At 39.5% G+C, this 27,297-nt stretch overlaps 1 protein-coding gene across 1 annotated transcript in view; it reads left to right on the plus strand.

Moving 5' to 3' along the window:
• Window positions 1-1,191: 1,191 nt before the first annotated feature.
• PATJ (PATJ crumbs cell polarity complex component) overlaps window positions 1,192-27,297 on the plus strand; it is a 129,394-nt gene continuing 103,288 nt past the window's right edge. Inside the window, exons 1-13 of the mRNA XM_062497215.1 lie at window positions 1,192-1,213; window positions 1,296-1,462; window positions 3,091-3,273; window positions 4,551-4,690; window positions 6,505-6,697; window positions 8,403-8,531; window positions 10,154-10,366; window positions 13,037-13,139; window positions 13,917-14,005; window positions 15,288-15,426; window positions 20,303-20,379; window positions 22,759-22,815; window positions 24,260-24,394. Coding sequence (XP_062353199.1) covers window positions 1,192-1,213; window positions 1,296-1,462; window positions 3,091-3,273; window positions 4,551-4,690; window positions 6,505-6,697; window positions 8,403-8,531; window positions 10,154-10,366; window positions 13,037-13,139; window positions 13,917-14,005; window positions 15,288-15,426; window positions 20,303-20,379; window positions 22,759-22,815; window positions 24,260-24,394 — 1,647 coding nt within the window. The remainder of the gene's footprint in view (window positions 1,214-1,295; window positions 1,463-3,090; window positions 3,274-4,550; window positions 4,691-6,504; window positions 6,698-8,402; window positions 8,532-10,153; window positions 10,367-13,036; window positions 13,140-13,916; window positions 14,006-15,287; window positions 15,427-20,302; window positions 20,380-22,758; window positions 22,816-24,259; window positions 24,395-27,297) is intronic.

Consider the following 27,297-nt stretch of genomic DNA (forward strand, 5'->3'; position numbering starts at 1 on the left):
AGCCCCTGGAATGTGCTTACCCTGCTGTCATGTTCACCATATGATCCTTGCTGCTCTTGAATTGCAAGACTAAAAAATAAATAAAAAGCTTTTTTTATAGAGAGAGGGGTATGGCTAGTCTTGTTCCAAAATAATTCCAAATATATTATTCTGAAATTACACACTTATATACTGGATAGAATTAAAATTATGTAAATCATGCTGTTAAATGGCTGACTTCTTTCAGAGGAACTTGTACTAAGTGAAGGAATCTTGTTTGGTAGAGCTGCCTTGATAGATTTCAGAATGACATGCTCCACATCAAGTTAATAACATGCAAGCAAGGGTACAAATTTATCATCTCTGCTAATTGCAAGTCTGTTGTTTTTATACTGCCATCTAGGCCTCAGCCCCTGTTGGAGACCTGTTCTGTTTGGCACTGTGGAGGAACTGGATAAAGGATATTCCACTCCTTAAAAGCTTCACAAAGGATGTTTTGCTGTTCGTGTATGTAGAAAAGAGAAAGGCAAACACCTGCAGGAGAACAGGTTTCCTTCACTTGTTGTAAATCAGGCTGTGATTAGAACAGACATTCCTCAGGAAAGTGTTGGAATAGGGATTAATATGCACAATTTTGGGCTTTAATTCTGTGATGTCCCGTAAGTGGAGGAAATTCATTTTTTTTATGGGGAAACACAGTTTCACCAATATTGCCATCCAGCAAGGCTGAACTATCATGAGAAGAATACTGTCTACAAATGATCAAGTGGAAGGTGTCCTCTAAATAATAGGCAGATTTTAGCTCTGTGTATATCTGAAAATCCCAACTTTAATGTCAATATTCAAAACAATTTGGTTGAACGTATCTGTGTCTCTCAGTTCTCCTTTTCAGTTTTTTTTTTGCATAACCTTCATTTTTATTCATATTTGGAACCTTCATGTTTATTCATATTCCTTCCTATGTGTGAAAGGAAAAGCATGTGGAACAAGGAAAAGTTTTTTGATGTGCTGAGGCTGTGTAGAGAGCTTTGTTAAATACTTGGTGTAAACAACTGGGGTAGTAGTATTTTTTTATTAAATTTGTTGTAGTTGGCTCAGTAGTATTGCATTTATCAAATGCTACTATTCTGTTTAGAGCTATCATTTATTAATTCGATTTTTTTTTAAACCTCGACCAGGTTATTCTGAGCAATTTCAAAAATACCCCTCAACATGCCTGAAAATCCAGCAGCAGGTACGTGGTCTGAAAATGATTCCTTTTGCTGAGCACTGGGCAAAGAAGCTCCATTCCTAACCTGGACTTGTTTGTGATGCAGATAAGCAGCAGGTGCTGCAGATCCTGGATCGGCTGCAGGCAAAACTGCAGGAGAAGAGGGATTCCCAACACCAGGAAAACCTGACTGTCCTACGGAACACCCTCAGGAGCCCCTTGTTCAACCAGATCCTGACTCTCCAGCAATCCATCAAACAGCTGAAGGAACAAGTGAGTGCAGAATTCCTGTTGTTGGTGTGCTGATAACTCCGGCGAGTGGAACTTGAATCGGGGTGTGTAGGCGTGTGTTAACGAGGGTGCTCTCATTAATAAACTGTAACGTGGTGTTAGTGAGTGTTGGACCTTTTTTTCTTCTGTGGAGCTGGTGTCTGCAGAGGCACTGCTGAAATGAGAAGTGGTTTTGTAACAAAGAGGTTGTGGGGCAGCATGCTTTGAAGGGGATGCAGGGTTGTTTTGGAAAAAAAAAAAAAAAAAAACATCTGCAAAAGACATCAGCTCCAGTATTTGGAGTCCTGAACAGTGTTGGAACAGGGATCCTGTGTTTTTCACAGAAGTTAGGTGCTGTTTATCAGCTCACTGGCAGCATTTTTTCTCCCCAAAAAAATCAGCATCACTTAATTCCTGCTAATTTTTACAAGAACACTTAACCTGTTTGGGAAGTAAAGTGTGGAAAACCCAGCCTGAAGATTTGCCCAGCTCTGATGCAGCTGTACCCAAGTGAGTTTTAAAATTACTTGGCTTCAGCAGAGGTTGGAACTTCTGTGGATTGGCTTATAAAGCCAAGTGATTTTGTAGACATGGGCATCCGTGACACAGCTGCATGGACAAGTTGTTAAGTTGCAGTTAATTTAAAATAATCACCAAACTTAAAACTCGGGACTGACCAGCAGCAATCCCTGTCTCTGCTGTGCCCAGCTGGATTTCCAGCAGGGTGGGTATCAGGGGCACAAGGCTGTCCCTTGCCAGGTGTATTGCTGGTGTTCCTGCCTGGCTGGCCTGGTGGTGGCTGTGCCATTCATTGTCTCTCTTTCCTAAGTTCCCATAGGTGCTGCATCCCTTCCCTTCCTTCCAAGGCTTGGATGCATGTCTGCAGGCTATTAAAAAATGTATGAAAATGCAAATGTGTCTAAGAAGTGACTGTGACATGGTGGGGTTTGCATTCAGAATGTTCAGAATTCTCATATCTAGAAAATTTAGGTTTTCTTGAAATTCTATTTAAGCAGGGGCAGCTTCGTTCAGCATGGGATTTTCCAGTTTATTGTGTCACAGTGGGAATATTTTCCATTTCTTCATTATTAGTGAGGGCTAGAAGTGCAAGTTCTAGCAGTGATAACATGTTCACTGGTAGTTTGTACCCTAGGCTCTCTTTGGAGGGGGATAGCACAAACCAGGCCTCAAGCTCCTGAACAACTCGAAATATTTGAATTTTTGTGCCAAAATTCTGTAGAGGTTTCCCTAACAGTTGCAGCAGTGCTTGAAAGCCTCTTCAGTGTTTGGTGCTTTTGCATGTGTTGTTTCTGGAATACCAGGGTGAAAAGAGGATAAGGGGCACGGGCAGGGGAGAAGCATGAACGAAGTAGAGAAAAATTAGTGGAGTAGAAACACAGCTGAAACATTCAGGGAATCCCTGAAAAACAGTTTAAATTTGATATGATAGCTTGGTTATAGGTTATATATTAACACTGCCTGACTTATACAAATGAGTATATTTGTGTGAGTGGGCATATATGAACACAGGTATTTTTGCTGCTTTGGCAGCCTGCACATAAAATGGTATTTGTGGAGAGCCCTTCTTTTGTTTTCAGTAGTTTTTCCACACCTTTGTTCATTTTCAACAGCTCAGTTACATGCCTCCTGACCGCTCAGTGGATTTTGATTTTACCAAGAGGGGGCTGTTGGTGTTTGCTGACAAATCAGTCACTGCTGGGACACCTTGCACTTCACCTGGACCCAAAGCATCAGCCTTTACTCCAAAGCTGGGAGTTAATGAATTTAACATGATCATCCAGCAAATGGCAAAGGTAAGGCTCTAGGGTTTAGTGAACCAAGCTTTTTTTGTCATTTTGGAGCATTTCACACTGCTTTTTTTTGTTGTGTGTCTGGGATGTTGGTACCTCCTAACCAGGAGAGATTACAAATGTTGAGAACTTTTCCCTGTGGAAGATAATGTCAGCAATAGGAAGTGGCTTGTTTTGTTTTTTTAACTTCCATTGCCAGTTTTCTGTTTTACTTTCTACCAAACACACCAACGTAGTAAGGAAATTTCAGTTGCCAGGAAACAGTTTTGGTATTTGATGACACTTAATTGAAAATGGACAGAAACTTGTTTTGATGGAGGCACTTGTTTATCAAGTACATTTTAAATTGGAAATGTACCAACTTTATGAGCAGTGCAAAAGATTAAAAAAACTAGCATGTAATATTTTATTTAACTCTTCATTTAGTATGTCTTAACTTTGCCAGAGAGATGCAGATGTACCAAATTCCCTAAGAATTTGTACAGGTGCTGACATCCACCCATGTGGGATTGGCATTTATACCACAAATGCATTGTTCTGTGTTATTTTGAACCATTAATTTAATTGCTTAGTCATGCCTTTCTATATTAAGTAACTGTTGCTAATTGACTACCTTAATGTAGCTGTAATATTTGGAGCATTACTCTTCTCATTAGTGTGTCATTAACTCATCAGAGATAAGATTTAGCAGTAAAGGCTGCACGTTATTTGGAATAAAAAGAGTGCATTCTTCCAGTAATATTTCCAGTAAACAACCCCAGAAATCTTGTATTAGAACTGAAAAACAGGCAGTTGCAAAAGCAAACTTTTTTTAGCATTATGTGTGAAACTGCAGGGAGGGGAAGGAAATTAATTTCTTTATTTAAAAGCTGCAGCCTTTTGAATGCACACCTAAAAATCGGCATTAAAAGCAAGGAGAGCCAAAAGACAAGTAATTTAATTCAGCTACACAGCATTTCCAGAAATCCCAAATATATTGCTCTAGACAGCACTTTGTTCATAGTTTTCATCCAGTTTGGAATTCATCTCATAATGTGAATGAAGTGTGAAAGCAGCTCTTAAATTCCCTGAGGTTTCAGAACCTCAGAGTGCTTGCATATCCAATACATTTCTATATTAAAAATAATAAATGGAGGAGCTTTTATAGAAATAACATATTCAGTATTTTGCCTTTGTTTAGTCTTAGGAGCAGAATAATTCTACCAGTGTTCATAAAATTTAAACTAGTTCATTCTATTGCACTGAAAATTAGTAAATCATTCTCTCTTCTGTTTTATTAGGGAAGACAAATAGAATCAATAACAATTGATAAACCTTCCGTTGGAGGTCTTGGATTTAGTGTGGTTGCCCTTAAAAATCCCAGCCTGGGAGAAGTTGGTATCTTTGTCAAGGAAGTCCAGCCAGGAAGCATAGCTGACAGGTGAGATCTTCAGAATTGTGTTGGAAAATTGTATTTTCCGTGAAGGGGAAAGTCATGACCTTCACGTTGAAAGCTCTGTCAGAATAACATGTTTGTCTGGGTTATCTGGTGGGATATTTTGGTGGTGGTATCTTGAATTCCGGCTTTTCAGCTAAAAGGGACTCATGTTTTGAGGATCAGGTTTTCAGATGAGTTTTAAATATCCGAGCCATTCATAAATGGAATTTCCAGAAATCTTCACTCACTTCAGAGAATCGTGAGTCCTGATTAAAAGAACAAAACAAAAAACAAACAAAAAAACCCAAAAAACTCAGAAAAGAATGCAAATAAAATAAAAATTAGATTCCGTTGTAATTTTTATACATTGTGTCCCTGAAAGGTTTTTTTCGCCCCCTTTTTCCTTTATTTATACGCTTCTGACAATGCCCTATTTATAGTTGGTTTTACTGTTTGTTTCCTGTGTAAATTTAGATCCACTCCTCCCGACAGATCCCTGCACAGATGTCATCATAGAATCTAGGCTTCAGGCAGTTTCTTCCTGTATTGTCTGTGGGTTTTCACCCAACAACAAAAGACAGAGCAATCCTTTAAAAATAAAATGCAATTGTAAAACCACAAGAGTTGGCATGAGACAAATGCAGTGCTTGGAATTATGTTTCAAGAAAATGTGTCTAGATTTCAAGTCATTGGTGTCACTTTTTAAATAACACATGTCAGGAAGTGCCAACACAGGATGACAAAAAGAGTGGGGAGAGGTTGGAATGATAATGGCGATGGGCCCACAGAGAACACACCAGAGAACACTTAAAGAAAAGCATATTAAGGCTCTTTCAAAGTGGAGACAGATGGACTGATCCGGATGTCAAAGGAGGGTGAATATCTCACTTTAGGATTTGATGACCTGCTGCTCACTTTCTTTGATGAGAGAATCTGAAATATGGTTAGTGCTCGAAGAAAGTGATTTCTGGGAAACATCTTAAACATGGCATGATAAAAAGGAAGTTTCAAATGCCTTAGTTAAGATGTGCAGTTATATTGTTTCGGAGTTTATAAATTTCCCCAGCATGCTTCCCATTTTGCTTCTGAGACACGATCTCCTGGAGACTTTTTTGGATTCCTACAGAGCTTTGAAGGCAGTGTCTGTCTATGTAACAGTTTGGTCTCGTGCTCAGAATGAATATTTAACAAAGGAGATGAGTGATGGTTTCTCTCTTGTCACAAATCTAAATTCATCACTGGGGTGAATTAACTGTGAAATTTATATTATCTCAAGGTAGCAACTGAACTGTGTGTTGCTCCAAGAAAGCTTCATGTCTGAGGCTTGATACTATAAATTTTAAGTAAAATATAAATATGCAGCACATCAATCTTTCGATTAAAGAGTGATACAAAACAGCATCGAAGCCTGAGTTGTGGGTTCTTAAAGATGGCATCATGTAGTGCTAAGCATAATGAAGAATAGTTCCTAGTTCATTGTGTAACTACAAAAATACTTTTTCCTGCTTTGTAGTTCAATATCATCAAGAAAGGATAAGGGAATTGCAATTAAATTTTGAATAGAAGAAAACTAAAGAATTGAGCGAATTTCTGTACCGTGACAAAGCTGGAACAAAATGTGGCTGGGCAGTTTGGAACAGTGTGGATTGAATATAGTGTGTAAGCTGGTGAAGGCACCCTAATAAGCAGATTTTTGAAATACAGAAACACTTAACCTTGCACGACTGTGTGTTTTGCCTGTTCACATTTCAGTTACACGAGCCGGACGCGAAGTCACTGTGCTGCATTTAAAAAATTGCTTTCAATGTTTTGTTAAGGGATCAAAGACTGAGGGAAAATGACCACATACTGGCCATTAATTGCACGCCATTGGATCAGAACATTTCCCATCAGCACGCCATTGCCCTCCTCCAGCAATCCACAGGATCCCTGCATCTGGTGGTGGCTCGGGAGCCACTTCAAGGGAACAGCAGAACTGCCTTATTAAGTGATGTAAATCCACCTGAGACTGTGAGTTGTTGTAATACTGTCAAAATCAGATTTTGAGCTGGGCTGAATGTATTTTTTTTTTTCCTTTGGCTCTTAAGTGTTTGTGTTAGCAAGTTTTATGTAGAGGGATTTTTTCCTTTAATCAGATTTTTTATGTGATGACATTTCATTTAGACTCGCCGTGCAGTAACGCAGAGCTTCCATTGCAAAGCTGCATAGAGTTGTTACAAAACAGATCCTGGGTTTTTATGGGATAGCAGAAGCTTTAGTAGATCACAATATTCTTATCAGCCCAGTCTGTTCAGCAGAGGCTGGATGAAGCATTTTATGAGAATACCCAGCTGAAACCTACTTGTGCTCAGCAATTAAAGAAGCTCTGATTACCTCTAAAAAGAGAGTAAACATAACCTGCCAGGAGCACTGCTTGAAACAGCCCATCCAATTTAAACTGGCACTGCTCACACCAAAAAGCCTTGTCTTTGTTTTAAAAAACAAACACAATTTATCTGTTAAAGAATCTCTCAATCCCTGTTTATTTATCGGCTTGTTTTGTTTGGTTGATTTTTTTTTTTTCCATCTGCAAATTTCAGTGATTGGGAAGCCTTTTGTTTTTGTGACAAAGGAGAGCTTGTCACTGGGACATGTAATAAACCAGGGCTGAACTTCCATCTGTGGTCCACCCATATGGTCCAGGTGGCTTCCCTGAATTCGGCCAAAACTGCACACCTAAATCCAGGGATTGCAGTACTAGAATCTGAATTTATTCTGCTAGTAGATTTTGATGAAAATCTGGGTAAAAGCAGTGCTTTTTCTTATTCTTAGTAATTATTTCCCTCATGATTATTACAGAGGTAGTGAAATCTGAAGGTTTTAGGGGATAATCAATATTGTTTATTGCACTGAAAATTTTAAAGAATTAAATTTTAACTGCTTTTTCATTGAAAGATCTGCACTGAACAGACTAACAAAATAAAACACAAATATATATATCTCTGCAGGGGGTCTTTAAAATTCTTTTATGATATTTAATTGGCTTTGGCAAAGATTTTCAGTATGCTAATAAATCCTTTATTCGCAGAAGATTTAAATCTGCCTACTTTGCTCCATTTGGGCCTGTATGAGATATTAATCTGACAGAAACATTGGCTGGGCTTGGGTTGCTTAACAGCTTTGTTATTTTCAGATTGTCTTGTAGAACATAAGGTCATGGTACAGTGTAGCTTAGAAATTTGCTTCCAATCCAGTATGGCAGAATATTGTGCTGTGCTATTAATTCAGTGCTGGATGGGGGTGTTCATAGTGTGTAAGTGAAATAACAGAAATAAGAATTTGGGCAACGCTGAGTGAAAGCTGGGCCAGTGCAAGCTCCTTGCCTCTGTTTTTCCCTCTTGTTTGCAGTACTCTGGATTTATGAAAAACTAAAAGGATACTTTTCATTTTGGCAGGAGAACCTTAAAATTGCTTTTTTTTTCTTAGTCAAGCTTTTTCCTAGTATCCTGTTATCCTGAACGTGGAGGACAAAAATGTGCACTTAAAAACAGATGAGAAATCCCACTGCGTATTTATAAGGAAATGGAGCTGAGCGAACAAAATCCCACAGATCTCCAGCATGTGGGGTGGAGGCAGAAAATTGGTCTGATTAATTCTCCTCCTTCCTGCTACACGTGAAAGCGAGAAACGTTAATGATCGTCCGAAATTAAAATCTCCTGTTTTTATTAATTGCAGATTCACTGGGGCCACATTGAAGACGTTGAGCTGATTAACGATGGTTCAGGATTAGGCTTTGGAATTGTAGGAGCAAAGTCGAGCGGAGTAGTTGTAAGAACAATTGTTCCTGGGGGATTAGCAGATCGGGTAATTTGTTATATTATGTCACTTCTTGTTTGATTGCAAAGTATAATTAACCGCTTCTGACAGTCTTAAAATAAACTAATATACTTAAACAAAAGGAAGCTGGTAGCATCAAAGTCTGAATGCCAGCACATGCTGTATAAATAAATAAATAGATTGAAGGTATGATTGAGGAAAAAGAACCTGATACAAATTAAGTTGTTCCTCAGACAAGCTTTGGCTTTTGTGACATTGTTGAACATGCAAGAATTCTGAAAAGTTGCCTGATATTTTTAATACTTTTGGTATTTTCAGCCTTTGGTCAGTCTGGGGCAGGACAAATGCTCTGTAGAATTTTGCAACATCTGTAGGCACAAACTCTCCAAGTGAATTGTCAGGCAAGAAAATCTGCACTACCAAAGTCACTGCATTGCAAGGTTCAGTTTAGGGGTTGAAAATGTCCTATTCTCAGTGGGTTTCAGTGAATGGGGGCTTGATCCCTGCCTTGCAGCCTGACCAGTTCAAGGAGACACTTTGGTTTGGTGCAAAGCCTTTTGAAGTTGCACAGGCACAGTTTGCACCTTTGATTGTTTGTCTTTAGAGACTCAGTTGCTGAGTGTTAATACATTTCAGGAGTAGAACACTTGCAGCAACAAAACAGATTCAGATTTTTAAAGCGAATTTGAATATGATGAGTTACAATATCTGAGGACTGGAACCCATGCAGACAAAAGAGAGAGGCAAATGTACAGAATGGAACTAAAAGCTGGAAATTTGGAGAGCTTTACTGGGAAACGTTGGCTTTTTCTTGACTCTCTCCCTCTGAACCTGCCATGTATAAATGAGTATTTTTAAATTTTTGTCTTAACACCTGTTTTGCTGTAAGGAATAAAGTGTTTTGGCTACCAGTGAAGCATGTAAGCTAAGAACTCACCACATCATTCTCAGCTGAATGAGGCATCATTAAGAACATGTGAAATAATGAGGCATGTGCATGTTAAAATTGGATGAGTTTGTAAATGAGTTTGAGTTGGTTCTGGGAATAACTCTGTGATTGCTGTATAAATCAATGCACCAAAGGTGGTGGAGCTCTGCTGATCAATGTCAGCTGAGAATTTGGTGCTAGAAATTCCTGCTTGTGATGGAAATGATGATGTAGGTCATGAATCATAATTACCAGGTAAAAAATGGATTGTGTAGAGTCCTGTTACCTTCAGTGGATTTACTCACTCAAGCTGGAACTAGTCACATGAGGAAAAAAAAATTACCAGGCTAATAGAGAACTGTGAGGGAAAAACTCTATAAAAACTCCTAAATCAAAATTCTGTGCTTATATCCTAACTTCTCTCTGATGAGGAGTGTTCTAGGAAACAGAACACACAGCAATCTGTGAGATTATAAAACATTGTTGCTGCCTGTTTTCTCCTAAATGAGCAAAACAGCAGAAAAAACAGCACATAACTGTGCGAACGAGTCTTTGAATTATTCAAAATGTTGCCACGTTTAGTGGTCATTTTTTCTGGCATTTTCTCACGTTGGTTCTCATGGCCATGAAGGTGCCCCTACACAGTTTTGGTTTTGTGATGGAACTGATACTTTATGGATGGACTGGAAACACTTTTTGCCGTTTCTATTTGCGTTTGAAGGACGGGAGGCTGCAGACAGGAGATCACATCCTGCAGATTGGAGGGACCAACGTGCAAGGAATGACCAGTGAGCAAGTTGCCCAAGTGCTGAGGAACTGTGGGAATTCTGTCAGGATGATTGTTGCGAGGGACCCCAAGTTTGGAGTCGTGGAGGCTCCACCAGCTCCCCTGAGCTGGCCAGTCAGCACATTGCCTTCCCTTCAAAATGGAAATGTGAGTACCTGCTGCTTCCTTGTGACATTTTTAAACGTGCTTGTGGCTTCAGATCAGAAAGGAAGGAGAGAGCAGAGTGTTCTTGGGCCATAAAGTGCTTCTCCTCTCTAGAGTTTCCAGATATCATATGCTGGTGTTTAAGTGGTCATTATTACAGCTCTGCCATCTACAGTTTTTCCCTTTTTCCTGTGTCTTATTAATACCTGTAATCTTGGGATTGGAATGACCAGCTTTACAGAATTTATTTCAGAGTGGCTAATTTAATTACCAAGACCATAAACATTATCGATAAGTGGTACTTTTAGTTCTTCTTCTTTGCTCCTTACATTTTTTCTAATCAATCATTTCTAAGTGGATTTAAAACTGGACTGTGAATTTCCCTAGTCTGAAATCCAGAGAGCTACGGCCACACCAGAATTATTCAGCACAATCATCTTTTTATGAAACATAAGTGTAATGTTTTCATAGTCTACGCTACTGCCTGTGATAGGAAATATATCTAAAAAATTTGAAACTTGTTTTAGCAAATCTTATCATGGTCATATCAAAGTCTCTTGTTTTTGAAGTCATTCTTTTCAGTTTTGAGTAATTAAAATCAACAAATGCTACACTAAGTGTACAGTAGGTCTCGAAACATAAACAAAGCTGTGCTTGTGTACCATCTGCTACTACTGTGCTGCTTAGAGTTAGGTGTAGAATCTGAGTAGCCTTTTCTTTCTTGTTCAGTTTCCTGAATATGAGTGAAGAGAGCTGGGGGAGTTCTTTTTGAAGCACTGTTTTTAAAGGTCAGAGTAGAAGCTGCTTTGCTACAAACTCACCCCTTTGCTCACTGGGCACAGTCACTGCAGAGGCAGCTTTGTGTTTTACATCCCTGGGAAAATGCTGTGGCTGTGTCAGTCAAGGATTTGGGGTCCTTCTTGAGCTCCTTTTCTCCCCAGGGGGATCCCCAGGAGGGATCAGGAAATGCATTGTCCAGGAGATGGGAGGGTGATCTGCATCCCTGAGGCTGGAGTCTCCAAACTGGGCTTGCCCAATACTCTGACAAGAGGATTTCCAAGGCAATCAGCATTGCTGTGAGCCCCTTCTTTCCTAACTGCATCATATTTTCCAGGGCCCATATTAGAGGCAAAATAACAGAGTGGTAGGTTTGTTCCCTCCACAGAATACTGTTTTTCTCTCTTCCTATTGTCACTGATCAGCCCTGAGCACTGTAAATGCTGCAGCCTTTCTAAAATGTGATTCCTTCTCAGTGTCTTTTCCATGTCCTCCGTGTTCCTGCTGTGCATTTTAGAGGGGGAAAAGTCATTTTCTGAACTAAATAGTGTCTTTGTGTGTATATTTGAAGAAACTCCTCTTCCTGGTGCCAGGAGAAATTTGCAAAGACAAGATTAGTTGTTAATCTGAACGAATTTATTAATTTAATGATGATTTCAATGATCCACCATTCAGTTTGTGTCAGATTTATAATGGAACTTATCCCTATAATCTAGTTTTTATCTGGTTTCTGAGTACTTTCACTAGCTGTGAGCTTTGAAATGGAAAGTATTTTCCTTTTCTCTTTTTTGCAAACCAGCAGAGAGGCATTTTTAATAGGTGGTTAGTTATTTTCAGTTTTGTATTCGTATTTAATTTTCTTTGAATTTCCTGCGGTAGAGAATAACTGAAACTACTTCTGTGTGTGGGCACAAGAAAACAGTCTTACTATCTGTACTGTCCAAAATAGTGACAGCAGTGTGAGCAGCCTGCTTGTGCTGACTGCATTTAGGACTTTGCATTTTGATTTTTCTGGACTTTATTCGAATTATTTTGCATTCTAGCAGGAGTGTTACTGGGAGAGAAATGTTTGTAGGCAGAGCACTGACTGAGGAGCTTCTGGATTGCCAAAACAGCTGGGCTCTCAAGGCCACAGCTCCATTTCAGGTGTTGCTGTGGGCTTGTTTACTGCAGATAAGTGACAGCATCCAAACTTATCTTTATCTCCATCAGCCTCTTATGGAGCAAGGGAGTTGGAAGGCATTTAATGAGCTTAATGACTTTGCTGGTGGAGGGAGGTGTGTGTGATAACGAGATAGTGCCCATCGATTTCTCTTCCATTGAGAAGTGAAATAGGTATGGCTGGAACTCTGGGCTGCTTTTAATATGGGTCCTTCCAAAGCTGATACTTGGCAAGCATTTGATTAAACTTCTCTTTTTTCACTCCCTTAAGAAATGTTTTCCATTTTCCCAGTCTGTTTTTTGCTGTTGGCAGTGACAGGATCCCTCTTGATTCCATCACTTTAACAGACTTTGCTCTCATCATCTTCTTTTTGATCTCATTGCTCTGTATCTGATTACAAAAAGCAAACAACTCTATGTATTTTAATTTATCCCTTGCAATCCCAGATTTATGTGCTTGATTGTTTTTCTCCTTTGGTCTCACCAATGTCTTTACTGTTCCCTGTTTGAACTCTTGCCTTGCAGTTCTGATTTTTACTGGTCAGAGGAGAGTTGCACAGACATCCCAGGGCCAGCTTTGTAGGGACTTTACAAATGAATTTACATTGCATTTAAACAAAAAAAAAAAAAAAAAAAAATCACTTCTCACTTCTGAAGGTCTTAATTAACCTGCAATATTGTAATGGCACTGAGAAATTAAGAGAATTTTTTTACTGTCTTGTGCTTTACTTATAGGATAATGACAACTTTTTTGATACCTATGACGTTGAACTTATAAAAAAGAATGGGCAAAGCCTGGGAATAACAATTGTTGGATATGCTGGCACATGTGATATAGGTGAGTTGTACAGGATTTAGGAAAATGTTGGACCGGGGCTTCTCAAATACCCTTTATTGGCCATGGGGAAAAAGGAATAGCTCCTGCCTAGGATATGAGGACATGAAATTCACTGGAATTACAGATCAGCATCTTGTATTTAGTGGGAGTTTGTGAAAGGGAAGTGTTAGTGTTTCAGGGGTTTTGTATTATTTTTTTCTTTGTTTTTATTTCCTTGCTCTCATTGGAAGTTAGAATTAATAATCAAACTGCAAACATGACAAAGGACAGCTTTTCTGATTTCCATGTTTCTCCTCTCTTTTTTTTTTAAAGAAAAATCCTTTTTCATTAAGATTTAAAGTACTAAATTCTTTAGCTGTAAGATGATTGAAGTCCTGATCAAAGTCCTTAAGCACATACTTTACTTTTAGCTTAGTTAGTCCTATTGAAATCAAACGCAGCATGGATTTAAGTGATTGTGGTTTAAAGCCTGGGTAAGCACAAGGATGAATCCATGGAGGAGGTGGCCTTTTGTGAGCCATTTTAAGGAAAAAAAAAAAAAATGAGGCCAGTGTACAGGTGGTTGTGTCAGTGCTGGGTTTTTTGTTTTTCCACCAGAGATCCTCAGTTTTGTGTCAGGCTGTGGGAGTGGTAATGTGCAGATGGTGGTGGTTCACAGAATCATCACTTTATGGGCAGAAGGAAGTGTGTGAAAAAGACCGGAATTAAAAATCTTAATGAGAAAAGAAGCAAATTAGGTTAATGCAGTGACTTGTTTCTCTTTCCCCCCCTCAACAGAACCTTCAGGGATTTTTGTGAAAAATATTATACCTGGTAGTGCTGCTGACCACAATGGCCAAATTCATGTTCATGACAAAATTGTTGCTGTAAGTAAAGTACTGTGCTTGTATATTGCTGTAGAACTAATACATTTCACATTTCTATTAAAAGAACAACATAGTAAAGACTTTCTAAAATTAATTAAACCTCCTCTGCTTTGCAGAAGACATAATTTGGTGGTTAGTATTTGTTTAGGTAGACTTGTGACAGAAATGAGCTTTGGCTTGCTGTGGTTAAAGTATTATTTTATATTCAAAGAAGTAGTAAATAGTAGTTAACTGTGAAAGAGGTAAGCATTTGGATTAAAGTGGTTCAGAGTGGAGAATCTTGGCTTTTGGCCTGCAGTAAAGAAGAGCAGCATTAACTTGTACTTGAATCTAATGTGATTTGAGGATTGTTAAGATTCTGCAAGATGTGGCACATTGTTTTTGTTCCTTAATGGCTGTGTAGTGTAGATACCAACAAAATGTTAATGGTCACAATTTAGGTTTAAAAGCCCAAGCTTTATGGGTAGAAAAATGGAAAAAACATTGAAAAACAGTGAATTGAATAATAGCCAATTTTGCATTCACAGCACAAGCAGGAATGAATTCCACAGTCTTTTTGTTTTAAGAGATAATATTTATAGAGATATGATTTTAAATTGCTTTTAAAATGCATGCCATGCCAGACTTTCCAAAGTCAGCTTCTCTGTGAGAGCAAAAATTAATATAACCTTTTATCTGCAGGAAAGGCCCTATTGTTGCATGATCTGACAGTGAGGTGAACAGAACATTTTGGGTGTAAATTAAAATATCTGATAATGTAGGAATTGGGCTGTTTAGGGTGGATTATACAAACAGTTGTTTGTAGAGGCTTGTGTGGGGCATGTTAGAAATCCATGAGAAAACCAGCAGTGATAATGAATTAACAGAGTTCTAGGTTGGATGCTCTGCTTGGAACCATCATCCAGTCCTTGTCCAGCTGGTTTTGGTAAGGAAAAAAAGCAAACAAACAAACAAAAACAAAACAAAACAAAAAAACCCCCAGAGCAATCCGTGCAGACTTGTATCAGATTACTAAATTCTGTTTTGTGGCTGTCCCCATGAAAGCAGAAAGAAGAAATTACTGTTGTGTTTCCATTTAAAACGCATTTTGGAAATAAATTCTCATCAGTGAAATGTAACAGATTTAATGGGATTGTTTTGCAAATATTGCTGTCTTGGGAGAGTAACCCTGTAATTCCTGCACTAAATAACGTGGCTGTTGCTTACAGCCTCTGGTACTCCACAACACAGCCTGAGAATGCAGCACAATGGACTGTTAATTGCTACAATCTTCTTGTTTTAGGTTGATGGAGTCAACATACAGAATTTTACCAACCAAGAAGTGGTGGAGGCTCTGCGGAACACGGGACAGACTGTACGTCTCACCTTGCTTAGAAGGAAGCCTTCCTTTACTGTTTCTTTAGAAACACCTTCAGATAGAGGTAGTTTTTTGAGTTGTTGTTTTGTTTTTTTTTTTTTTTTCCCTAACAACTGGTTTTATTTTTCACTCAAGTTTCAATTACCTCATTTAACAGTTTAGGACTGGACACCACATGATCCTCAGGTTTTTTTTAACGGTGCACTGGAGGAAATTAAGATACTTAAAGGAGGAATGGAAAGAAACTAAAATGAGAGATTCAGGACAACTTAGTGCAAAACTCCTCTGTAGCCAGCCCACCATAAAAAAAAGAGAATTAGTGAGGTGGTGTTACTACTTCCTATATTTTGCAGCATATGATTTGGGTTTTTTTTCATCTGTTTTCACAGTGCAGCCAACTGTTCCAATCTTTGTGTCCCCTGGAGCTGTAGGGACTGAACTTAGTGTGGCCACTAAGAATGAGGGTAAACAAGAACAGAAGGATAATCATCACTCTGAAAAGCAGCAGGCAGGATAGGATAGCAGGTAGATAGGATATCTTGCAGTGCCTCTTCTGAGTCTGGTTAAAGGCTCCCATCTTTAATCCATTTTCAGCACTGATGGGCTGTCATGGCTTACTCCAGCTTTTGCTTTTGCCCTGCAGTGCTTTCTGAAGTAAAGCTCAATCTCTTGGATCTAACCAATTCTTCCACCCCACCCTGTCCCCGAATTGTAGCACTATCCACAGGTCTGCTGAGAGTGGATTCTATGATATCTCAGGGCCTGTAATTCTCTGGATCTTCTTGCTGGCATAAAATTTACCCTTTTCCAGTCAGCAGTGGTCCCCTTTGTTTAGGGAGGGTTTTTTTCAGGTTACAGTCAGTGGAGATGCAGCTCTTTCAGTACTCAGGAATGATCTCATTAACTCCATAGAGCTCAAAGCCTCCAGCTCAGTGATTCCTCTTTGTGGTCCTGGTCCTGCACTGATGACCTGAGGTGTCCTGCCTGCAGTTTTCTCCTGAGAGAGACTTCATTTACCATCCTTCTCTGCTGCCAGGGCCCTGCACCAGCCTGCTGGGTGAGCAGCATCAGGAGATGGGACTCCAGGGAATTCATATTTATTTCCTGATCAGTGTTACCTCAGTCATACCCATCTTCATGGTTGGACTCGATAATCTTGGAGATCTTCTCCTGCCTTAATGATTCGGTGATCTTCTTGCCCTCACACACCTCTGGACACCCTGCAGAGTACTTTTATAATATTCTTCTGGTTTCCTGTAGCACATCTCTGAACATGCTGCAGTTTCCTCTTTTGGCACTGCAGTAGCTTCATCAGAACTCGTGTCTTGGGTGTAAAGACCCAATAGCTGGAGTTCAGAAAAGGCATTTTTTTAACAAAAGGAATTTTTTTAACAAAAGGCATTCAGACACAGGACAGGTTGCAAAGGCATGGGCTGCTCTGGGTTTTAGCTGAGTTTGGAACCAAGGCTGAAGATCTTTCCAGAATCTTCAATTCCCCCACAGATTTCTGGGCTCCTCTACAGGAACTTCTGGGTGAATTTATACAGCTTGTGTTAAAGTCAGCATAAATTATCCTTATGCCTTGTCGTTTCTAAGATATGTAGATGTAATAGAGGATTCTAAATTACGGCTGTCAATGAATAGCAATTTTGCTGTGATTGTTGAAGATCTGTCAGTATTAAAGACAACCTGGAAACGAGAGAAATGTAGCAGTTCCTATATTCCATTCTGTTTTAGTTTTCTGTCCAAGCCCTGTAACCAGACATCCTTTGTTGTGACTTTTGCATGTTCCCAGAAATAGGAAGCCAGAACAGAGGTGGTTGAGTAGCTGAGAGTTGAGGTTCTCAAAGCATTGTTTTGCTATGACAGAGGCTGGAAAAGAGCAATACTTTGTCTGTCCTGTGTCACTTACTTTTTTTTTTTACTGTGGGACTTCCATGCATATTTTGCTCTTGCAGAAATACAATGTATGAGATTTCACCTTGGAACAGAATTTAATGGCCAACTTTAAATTCCAAAGATAGGTGCTTATTTTGGATGTGGTGATGGGCACTTCAATATAATGGTGCAAAAGTAAATACTGCTAATTTAAGGCTCTGACTAAACTCTGGAAATGCTTTTAGAAGTTTAATGTAAAAGGTATGTTTTATAAAATGTGTATTACTTCCCTTTAGGCCCAGTTGTGTGAAAATCTTATTAAATTGTGTTTCCTGGAGAGGTGTTAAATAGTAATTCTAGTCAGGCAAAGCCATGCTTAAGCAGTTCTGGTGCAAAAGCAACAGAGTTTGAGCTGCAACGTGCACGGGGCCTGAAACTCAGTGCTAACAGAGTGCAGGCAATGAATTTAACAGCTGCCTCTGCAAGCCTGAAGGCTGGGCAGAACTGCTCCATCCTGCCTTGCAGGAGCACTCAGAACCCAGAAGGACAATGTTGGGAGTCAGGAGTTTAAGGGATGTCTGGGGGAAAAGCCCCAGCAGCAGGGCAGGTAAAGGTAGGGCTTTAATGCAAAGCACGGTCTACACCCTTGAGTAGTAACTTTGTGAGAGCAGGAGGAAGCTGCGAGAAAAAGAGATCCCAGTTTTGAATAAGCTGACAGTTCTGACCAGAAAAGATGATTTTTACAATACGTTTGTGGTTTCTTCTTCGTGCTTGCTAATTAGAAATGAAAAACTGCCTGGAAGCGCAGGCAGAAGGACAGGCTAAATATGCTGAAAAGTTGTTGCTAATGAAAGCTGTCCCTGGGAAGTGTTTTCATTTCTGAGGCCTTGCACATTATGGAAGACATGGTACATATGTCAGGTCATGAGGAATTCAGCTGGATGAGAGACTAGAAAGAAATTTCCTATTAGCTGCCATGTGGAAAAAGCTGTTTGGGGAAAAAGGAACATTGTAAGTGAATTGAGTGATGCCACTGGAATTGAATATATTCAATCCAAATCCCTTCAGCTTACATTTCCACAGTTCTAAGGAAGTTACAAGCAGAGACTTCAAAGTGCATTTGAGAGAAAGGGGAAAACTTCAAATGGAGACGTGCATCAGCACCTGCTCTGAACAACTCATAGATTTTGGCAATGTGTTTTGGAAGTGACAAAAAAATCTGTATTCAGCCAGCTGAGCACAGCTTACAGTTGCTGAACTGAACTTTGAGCTTGACCCTGAGATTCATTACTCCTGGTGAACCTTAAAATCTATATTTGGCTGCACAGGGGATTACAGGTGCTTAGGTCCTCTGTGTTCACACTGTTGTAACTCTGTAATAATAGAAAAAGAGGCTCAGGAATTTCTGTCTGTCTGTTTTTCTGCAAATGGAAGGAGCAGAAGAATGCACTGGTGTTCTGGTTTTGATACAGTTGAGAAGTAAAGACAGTGATCAGCCTGTGCTTGATGATAAGTCACACATTAGGAACTTTAATTTCCAATGAAGTTAAAGAACCTTAACTAGCAGTTGAGAAGTTTAGGACAATTTGACTTCCCATTATTTTTAAGGAGATAATTTATTCAGAGACAACTGTGGGCTCTATTTGCAAAGCCAAGTTTTTAATTTTGTGGAGTGTGGCTTTGGTAGCAGAAAATAGCTGTCAGGATTGCTGGAATTCACAGATATCTGTGTCTGCTCGAGCTTGTAGGTTGAAAATCCTCTGGATATTTCCAAGTGACACGAGCAGTGTGGTTTTTCAGTGCAGATCAGACAGAATTTGCCTGTCTGGCAATGGCTGAAAGTGAGCTGGAGAGATACAGGGGTGGGCTGTGTTGTCACAGAAGTAAACTTCAGTCTTTGTTTTTATTGAGTGGAAAACTTCAAAGGTATAAAAGTATGTAATGAGGATTGTATTGCAGAGCTTTATCTTTGCAGTCTGTGAAGGTGTTGAAAGCAGAGGCAGCATGACAGTGCCATTTGTGCAGGCTTTTGCTCCTAGGTGGGCTCTGAGTTCCTCGTGGTGTCTTCACAATTCCCCTCTCCCCGAGGTATTTTACTCACTGCTTTTGTGCAGAACGTGAGCTTATGCTTTACATTCCAAATTTCAGGGGACGCAGTGGTCTGTGCCTTGTCTAGACATCTGACAAACTACTGCACTCATTGCAGGGGCAGGGGGAAAACCCCAGTTTTTTGGTAATTCGGCCCCCAGATGCTGCTGCTGTCGCTGCTGGATGGAATTTGCTGTAGAGTTTGATTCTTACCAGTTACACATTGCTCCAGCTTGGAACTTTATATGTGAGCTGAGCTTCTGGCTGAGGTCAAACGTAGGGCAGCCAGTCATTTTCTGCTGTCTAGCTCTGTCAAATTGTCTTACAGGACTGTAACCAACTGCCTTGGTTGCATAAGTAAGAAAGCTGAAAAGATATAAATGTCAAGATAGCCAAGTTCCCACGGAAGACTGGTTTAGAACTGGAGCTTATATTAAAGCTCATGTTACTTACTGGCCTAATTAAAGTGGACAAGGCTTTATACCTGCCAAATGTATAAATAAAGTCCGTGCCTGCATTGTGCTGACACAGCCCCTCGATAGCAGCAATATCTTGTCAGGTGTTCTCCTTCTTAAGGGGGCTCATTTGGGTGGGAGATGATGTTTCCCTGGAGTGGGAAGCGCTTTTACGGCAACAAATGATGAAGTCGTGTGAAATTTGTTTTGCAGCCTGAAAGAATGATTTATTTACAGTACTGCATGGTACAGAACTCACATCTCATCACCAAGCATCACCTCTTCTGCCTCTCAGCCGAATAAATCGCACTTTTACAGGAGCTGACATTCTGCATTGTTTTGCTAAGAAAGACATTTTTGATTTGCGCTGTTTGATAGACTCAGCTTAATGCACTTCCCTTTTGGGGATTATTTCCTCTAATCTTTTATTTACACTGAATTTTTATTGGAGTATTTAGAAGTAAATGTACTTCTGAATGTACAATATGCTTGTAAATTTATATTCACTTTCATATTTAGGAAGAGTCCCACTCCCTCCAGCATATGAACTGAAATCCAAGTGGGAAAACCTGCTGGGACCAGAATACGAAGTTATGGTATGTTTTATTTCAACAAACTACATTCATGAATGTTATTTCTTTAAATTACAGATCTGTGAGCTGAGCATTACAGGCTGCTTATAGAACAGTTCAGTGCTTGGAACAGATCAGTAACATCAGATTTTCTTTCCTGTAACATCAGGGCTGAAATGTATGTTATAATGAGTTGGGGGATCTGTTGCCCTTTTTTTTTTATTCTGTTTATATAGATACTATTGTTACACAAATATGAGATAGGAACAGTGATGTACGGAAATAATCTGTGCTGTTAAGTTTGCATCACAGCAGCCACTTAAAATATATGGCATTTTTGTTATTTCATTCATGATCTCTTTGTTTTACTGGGCACCGAATTTAAAAAAAAAAGGCTCAGGATAGAGCTTCTGTTTTCAGAAGAATCTTGCAATTTTATCTGAAGAATGAAAGAATGATTTTCAAACATGCTGGGAAAATACAAAGTAATTCTCAGTAGTGTAACTTTGTGGTGCCAGTGTCTAATAGATATTTCTTCACTTCATATTAAGTAATTGTCTAGCAAAAGATTGTTTTGATGAATTGTCACGAGGAGTTGATGGAAATTGTAATTCACTTTTCAGTGCTGGGTGAGCCAGTGAGTACAGATAAAAGACTCCGGACAGCATTCTTTCCAAAGCATTAAAAATATTCTCACCACCACCAAGAAAATGCCCTGTTTGTCTTTGCAATGCTTGTCCAGTTGATTTAGAGACACTTATTTTTACTACTTGGAGTAGCCATCGTTCCAGTCACTCTCTGGGAGATTTAAAGTAGCTTTAAGAATTGCCTTGAGAAACTCTCTTCCCTTCTTTCCATTAGCACTCCTTTAAGATCTGAAGCTCGTGTGAGATTATGTACGTGGTGCAATAAATCTGTTTGGCTGCCCACTTCAGTTGCTTGGTATTCCCACCCTTACATTTCCAGGGGCTGATATTACCTCCCCGAGCACTATCACACTTCCCACAGAGGATGAAATCCTGCTTAGCTTGTGAATCCAACCATTCCCAATCCTTCTTCAGCCGCCGCCGGTGAAATGTCAGCAGTGGAAATGTTAACCATGGGGCCTCTTGAATAATAGAAGGGAACTCTCCTGGCATCCCATTTGGAAAGTCACTTTTTGGTTCTGGTTGCCTGTGCCTCTCTCCTGTGTTCAGTAGCAATGTCCAGTTTGAGTCCAGCCCAGTCCCTGTGTCACACCATCCTCACTCAACTCCCAGAGCTCACCCCAAAGGTGCCTCCAGGATTCTCTCAGGAGTATTTATCTTGAGAGGAGACAGCAGTTTGAAGAAAGGGGTTGGTGGCCCTGGTGGCTTCTGTGCTGCTGGTCCTTTGTGGTGGCAGTGGAAGGAGCTGAGATCCTGAGCTGGGACTGTGTGGTCTCAGTCAGGCTGAGGAGTTACACGTCATTAATCCATTTAGTTACATGCATGGACATGAAATGGATTCTGTCTGTCAGGAAAAACACCCTCAGTACCAGAAAACAACATGCTGAAAGCCCTGTTTAAAATTAATCCATAAGAAAAGTCTGATCTTTATTAAACTAGAAGTTTTCAAAGAAAAGTTACCTGATTTTTTGCAAGGCTCTGGGTTTTTTTTTTTTTCAGATCTACCAAGTGTAGCTTTCCTTTAAACATTCAACTTCAGTGTCCCAAATTCCAACCCTGGGCCATAGGTTGGAGCTAAATGATCTTTAAGGTCTCTTCCAACCCAAACCATTCGATGATTTTATCTTACTTACATTTAAAATTGGAGTAAATAACCTTCTAAGGTTACAGATAAATCTGTTGTGTTAAGGAGGGACAATACAAGAAAACTGGTAGTGAATGTGGTCATTTTATTAATCTTAAAAAAAAAGACTGAAAGGATTTCCTGTCCCTGTTTTAAATAACCCACTTTCCACTCCCATTTGGTAATTAAAGTTATGTATTTCAAGCCATGTTAGCAACAGAAGTTGGTGGGTTAGTCTGGATGAGAGATGGCTGCACTATAGCCCGAGGTAACAACTTAAGCTGTCATACTTTCAAATTCTGATTGGCAAGTCCGTGTGGGTATTTGTGTCAAACATAATGGCATTTTGTGCTTACACAGGATTACTGAACTTGACTAAAATTGGCATTTGGGCTCCGGGAATAGGATAATATTGAAGTCTGCTAATAGTGCATAATCACCACATTCCTACTTGCAAATGTTCTGTGCCTGAAAGATTTTTCTAGCATTTGTTTAAAATTATTTTGCATCAATGTGACATTGTTTAAGTACGGTTTATTTTGCTCGTGAGGTTTTTTTTTGCCAGAATTTCATCTTTCTGGTAAAGTCTTTATTGTCCTGCTGTTGAAAAATGTTCTGATGTCCAATTTTTAGGTTGTGCATGTGGATATGCCCTTTAAAGATGATTCAGAGCTCCAGAAGTACTCAAAGGTAAGGCTTACATGGTGGTTTCCTTCGTGGTATATGTTGGCAGAGTAATCCTGGGAGGGCGTGACACAATTCCAGATGTGTTTCAGGAATTTAGTGGTTTAGTGGTTTTGGTTTTTTATTTTCCAAAAAAAAGGCTGCCAATATTCTGCTTATCTCCTGGTCTGATCCAATAGCTTTTCATAGCACAGGCAAATGAACCTTTTAACTAACAGTTCATTACCAAACCCCCAAACAACAAAAAACCACCCTCAAACAATGCCCATAAACCCTAAATTTTGGGGTACTTAATTGCAGAGAATGAAGCAGAGGTTGAAACTGCTGAAAACTTCTTTGTCTCACAGAGGATTTTGCTGTAGTGATCCCACTGATCCTGGGAAAGGGATGTGTAAATCACATAAATTGTCAGATCTTAAATTAATTTCACTTCCAAGATATTTTCAAGATACCTGTGTTAATGTTGTGGAAGAGAGTTTTTTTACAGGTGATGCATTTATATATTTGTGGGGACACTTCAGTGGGGAAGGGCCATAAAGTCATGATCAGGCATGGCTGTGAAAGAATGCTGTGGATCAGTGGATTGCTCCTTTTATTTGAATTTCCAGAATAATTTGGGAAGCAGGACAGTCAGTGTTTGAACTCCAGTAATAAAAAGCCAGAAAATGTCCAAACTGAAGGAACAGCTCCTGCTGATCATCTCTTCTCCCCAGGTTGCCATGATTTATTCTGCCTTGTCTATACAGTGCATCACTTTTATTCTACTTTTCCTAATATTAGCAGACTTAAGGCACTGAGGGCTGGTGTTTCCCTAGAGAAAATTTCCAGATTTGGGAGTCCCAGTGGGGAAAGGCCGACACAAAATCAGAGATTTCCCCTTGCAGAAAAAAAAAAAAAAAAAGTCAGTTTTAGTAACTACTTACAGAGGACAGACACTTCAGGGATTTTTTTCCTACCTTGAAGTTGTAGCTCCCAAAGGAGTAAGACAGCTGATCTTGTGAGATTTTAGGGCAATTCTGGAATTTATTAAATTCCTTTATTTATGTCTATTTCTTTTATTTTTGTTTTGCTCCAACCCCATGGAAGAGGGGTTGGAACTGGATGATGCTGAAGGTCCCTTCCAACCCAAACAATTCTGTGATTTGTTAACAGCTCACCTTTTGGGTGGTGATTCTCTCAGTATTTTTTCCATTAAGTTTAATTATTTGAGAATACAGTTCAAATTGCCTTCTGCCCCAAAAAGCAGACTGGTTGTCTTTATTTGTGCAAACAGTTTGTAAATGGAAGTTATGGACAGTTGTGCTGTAACACAGGTGAGGTCATTGTGAACATTTAATCATCTTACTGTGGGTTTGGTTCAGTTAGGTGGGCTACTGAATCCTAAATCTGTTTTTATCGTGGTAGATAAAGATTTATACATGAATAGTTACCTATATTTATCTTTTGGCAGCTGTTACCCATCCATACTCTGAGATTAGGACTTGAGCTGGACACTTTTGATGGACATCATTATATATCATCCATTGCTTCAGATGGCCCACCTGCAATCCTTGGTATTCTGCAACTGGAGGATGAACTGCTGGAGGTAAAAAAAATAAAACAGAACCCCCACAAAAAAAAAAAATTTATTTGCTGTTTGTTTGACCTTTTTAAAATGCTTAAGTTCTAGCTTGGCTGCTGTGTGTACAATAGAATTATTCCAGAGTTAGTTAAAGTGGAAGCAGAGTTGGAATTCACATTCTTCACTGTTCCCTTCCACATTTATGGACAAAAAGTCAATTTCTTGTGACCTCTCAGTGACTTCATGGGCATTTTTTCTGACATGTTTTAACATGAGTATCAAGAGTTACAATATTTGTGTTGAATTATTTGTAGTCCTGTGGCTCAGTCTTTTGCAGAATTTGGCTTTAGCTTTTGTGGTGGATAATCTTTCTGAATATTTGTCACCCCTAAAATATTTACAACAGTCTTAGGAACAGTGGTTTCAGTTACACAATAAAACTATTTTGTTGAGTGTTGAAAGATATTTGTGTGTATGAGCAAATACATCAGTTTGTTTAAATGTGTATAAAGAACTATTGGGGCAGCTTTGGAGTTATCAGAGTCACACCAGACCTATTTTCTCAGGAAAAATAATTATTTGATAAAATTAAAATCATTCCTATTTTGTGTTTGTGTGTGCACATGTATCCATTGGTATCTCAGCCTGCAAGTGAAAAGACATTAATTTCTTATTGCATGCTTACTCCTTGTGGATTATTTTGATATTTGAACCTTTTTATAGTGGATGCAAAGAACATTTAATGGGAACAGAATTAGGCCTTCTGAAAGATTGATTTGTTAGGTGTACAGCTATTTTGCTTTTACTTCTTCACCATCTAACATCAAAAATTCATACTGATATCAGTAAGACCTAAAATATGTTCTTATTGCTTAATGGAGGAAATCTTGGTTCCTGAAGGAAGGGATTAATGGAATGCTGGAAGTGTTATTTAAATTGCTTGGCCACTAAACAAAAAAAAAAATTATACAAAAAGCAATAATGCAGAGTAACTTAGGAAACTTTAATTATGTGTATTTAACAGTTTTATGTATTACTCTGTACTCAGAATTAAGTTCACAGGTATGTACAGACATAGTGAGTGTAAAATTTGGCCACTCTGTAGTTGGGGAAAAAAACCCCAACAAAATAAAAATGTGCTCTGGGGCTAAAGCTGTAAGTGCCAGGTTTAGCCCAGACTATGTTTTGGCAGCCAAGTTATAAATCCCCCTTAAATAGGGGTTTGCAGTGGAAAAAGTGACAGCCCCATTCCCCAAACAAGCAGCCTTACCTGGACCTGATACATTTGGGATTGAAATATGATCAGCAAGGATGTTTTGGTTTTTTTTCAATATACATTGAGGTTAAATGTTGATTATTTTTAATGATGTGTTTGAATTATGACAGACAAAACCCCACCCCTGCCCTTCGTTTCAGCTAATTCCATTGTGTGCTTTTTTAGGAGTAAATTGCTTTTTTGTGCTCTTTTGTTGTACAATTTCCCTGCTGTTTGAGGGCTGGCTGGTTGATGTGCTGAATGAGGGGGTGTAGGGCACCTTGCCTGCTCAGAGGCTGATTTCTGGCAGCTGCAGGAGGAGAAATGGGAGTCCCCAGCTCTGCTGGGGGGTGCACAGTAGCTCTTCCCCATCCATCACGGGATGCTGAGAAAGTGCTGGGAGCTTTCCACCACGCTGCCACTCTCCAAGCATTAAAAAATCCTTACACATAGATCCTTCTGCTTAAATAATTAACTAATGGATGAGGCTGATAGCTCAGCACTTGCTGTAATTCTTGCAGAAGAAGCCCAGAGCAGTTTGTCTTACCTTGGTGGAGGCCAATTCCACCACTCTCAATTTTTCTGCTTGGCTGAGATGTAGAGTGTGAGAGGAACTCTTGTGTTTCCCAGCAGTACAAATCGTATTTACACTGCAAAAAGCACAAAGTGGGGGATGGGGGTGGAAATAGAAGTGATCAGGAAGCAAATGTTGGCTAAAGTGGGATTTCTGTGGAGCTTTGCATAAGATTGAATCCCTCTAATCAACAAGATCTGGGAGGTTTATGGAGATGCTCTGCCTCAAGTGCATGCATACAAAGGTGTGTCCATGTCTGGTGAATGTTTCAATGCTCTGTTTTCTTGGATTTTTTGTGGGTTCCTTTTTGCAGTGTGGGTATGGAGGGAAATTCTGAAGGTACTCCTCACTTATCCCCACTTGCTGTGCCTTCGTTCCTGCTGTGGAGTGACTTGGATGAGGTGCTGGATTCCCAACCCAGTGGCTGCACTCCAGCAGTGTGGACATTTAGTCATGGGAGAGGCTTGAGGCAGCCTAAAAGAAATCCCTGGAATGCAGGAGGTGTTGGGATTGAGTCCACAGCACTAACTGGGTTAAACCCTGCTTTTCTGCAGCTGCAGTGCTGATTTATGGTGATTTATGACACCTGCTGACATCCTGCTGTCCTTGTATTTAGGGACATCCCTGTCCCTGAAAAGAGAGGAACCCTCAGGATACAAAGGTTATAAAATAGGTAAAAGAGGATGAATCACTTTTCTTTTCCTGCAGAAGTAGAATCACAGAGTGACAGAGTGGTTTGGGTTGGAAGGGACATTGAAGCCCATCCAGTCCCACCCTTCCACTATCCCAGGGTGCTCCAAGCCCTGTCCAGCCTAGCCTTGAACATTTCCAGGGATGGGACAGATACAAAAAAAGTGCAACTGCAGTATCCCATTCTTAAAGCACCATTATCTATCTATCTATATCTATCTAACTATCTATCTATCTATCTATATCTATCTATCTATCTATCTATCTATCTATCTATCTATCTATCTATCTTTTTTCTTTGTTTCAAAGTCTGTGGTTTAGAACATCCATTAACAATGATCTGTTATCACTCACCATCTTGACTTTATGGTATGGTAAGATTTGACCCTTGTCAGGCCTTTCTGGTTA

This window comes from Cinclus cinclus, chromosome 8 (genome assembly GCF_963662255.1).
Source record: "Cinclus cinclus chromosome 8, bCinCin1.1, whole genome shotgun sequence".
Lineage (NCBI taxonomy): Eukaryota > Metazoa > Chordata > Aves > Passeriformes > Cinclidae > Cinclus > Cinclus cinclus.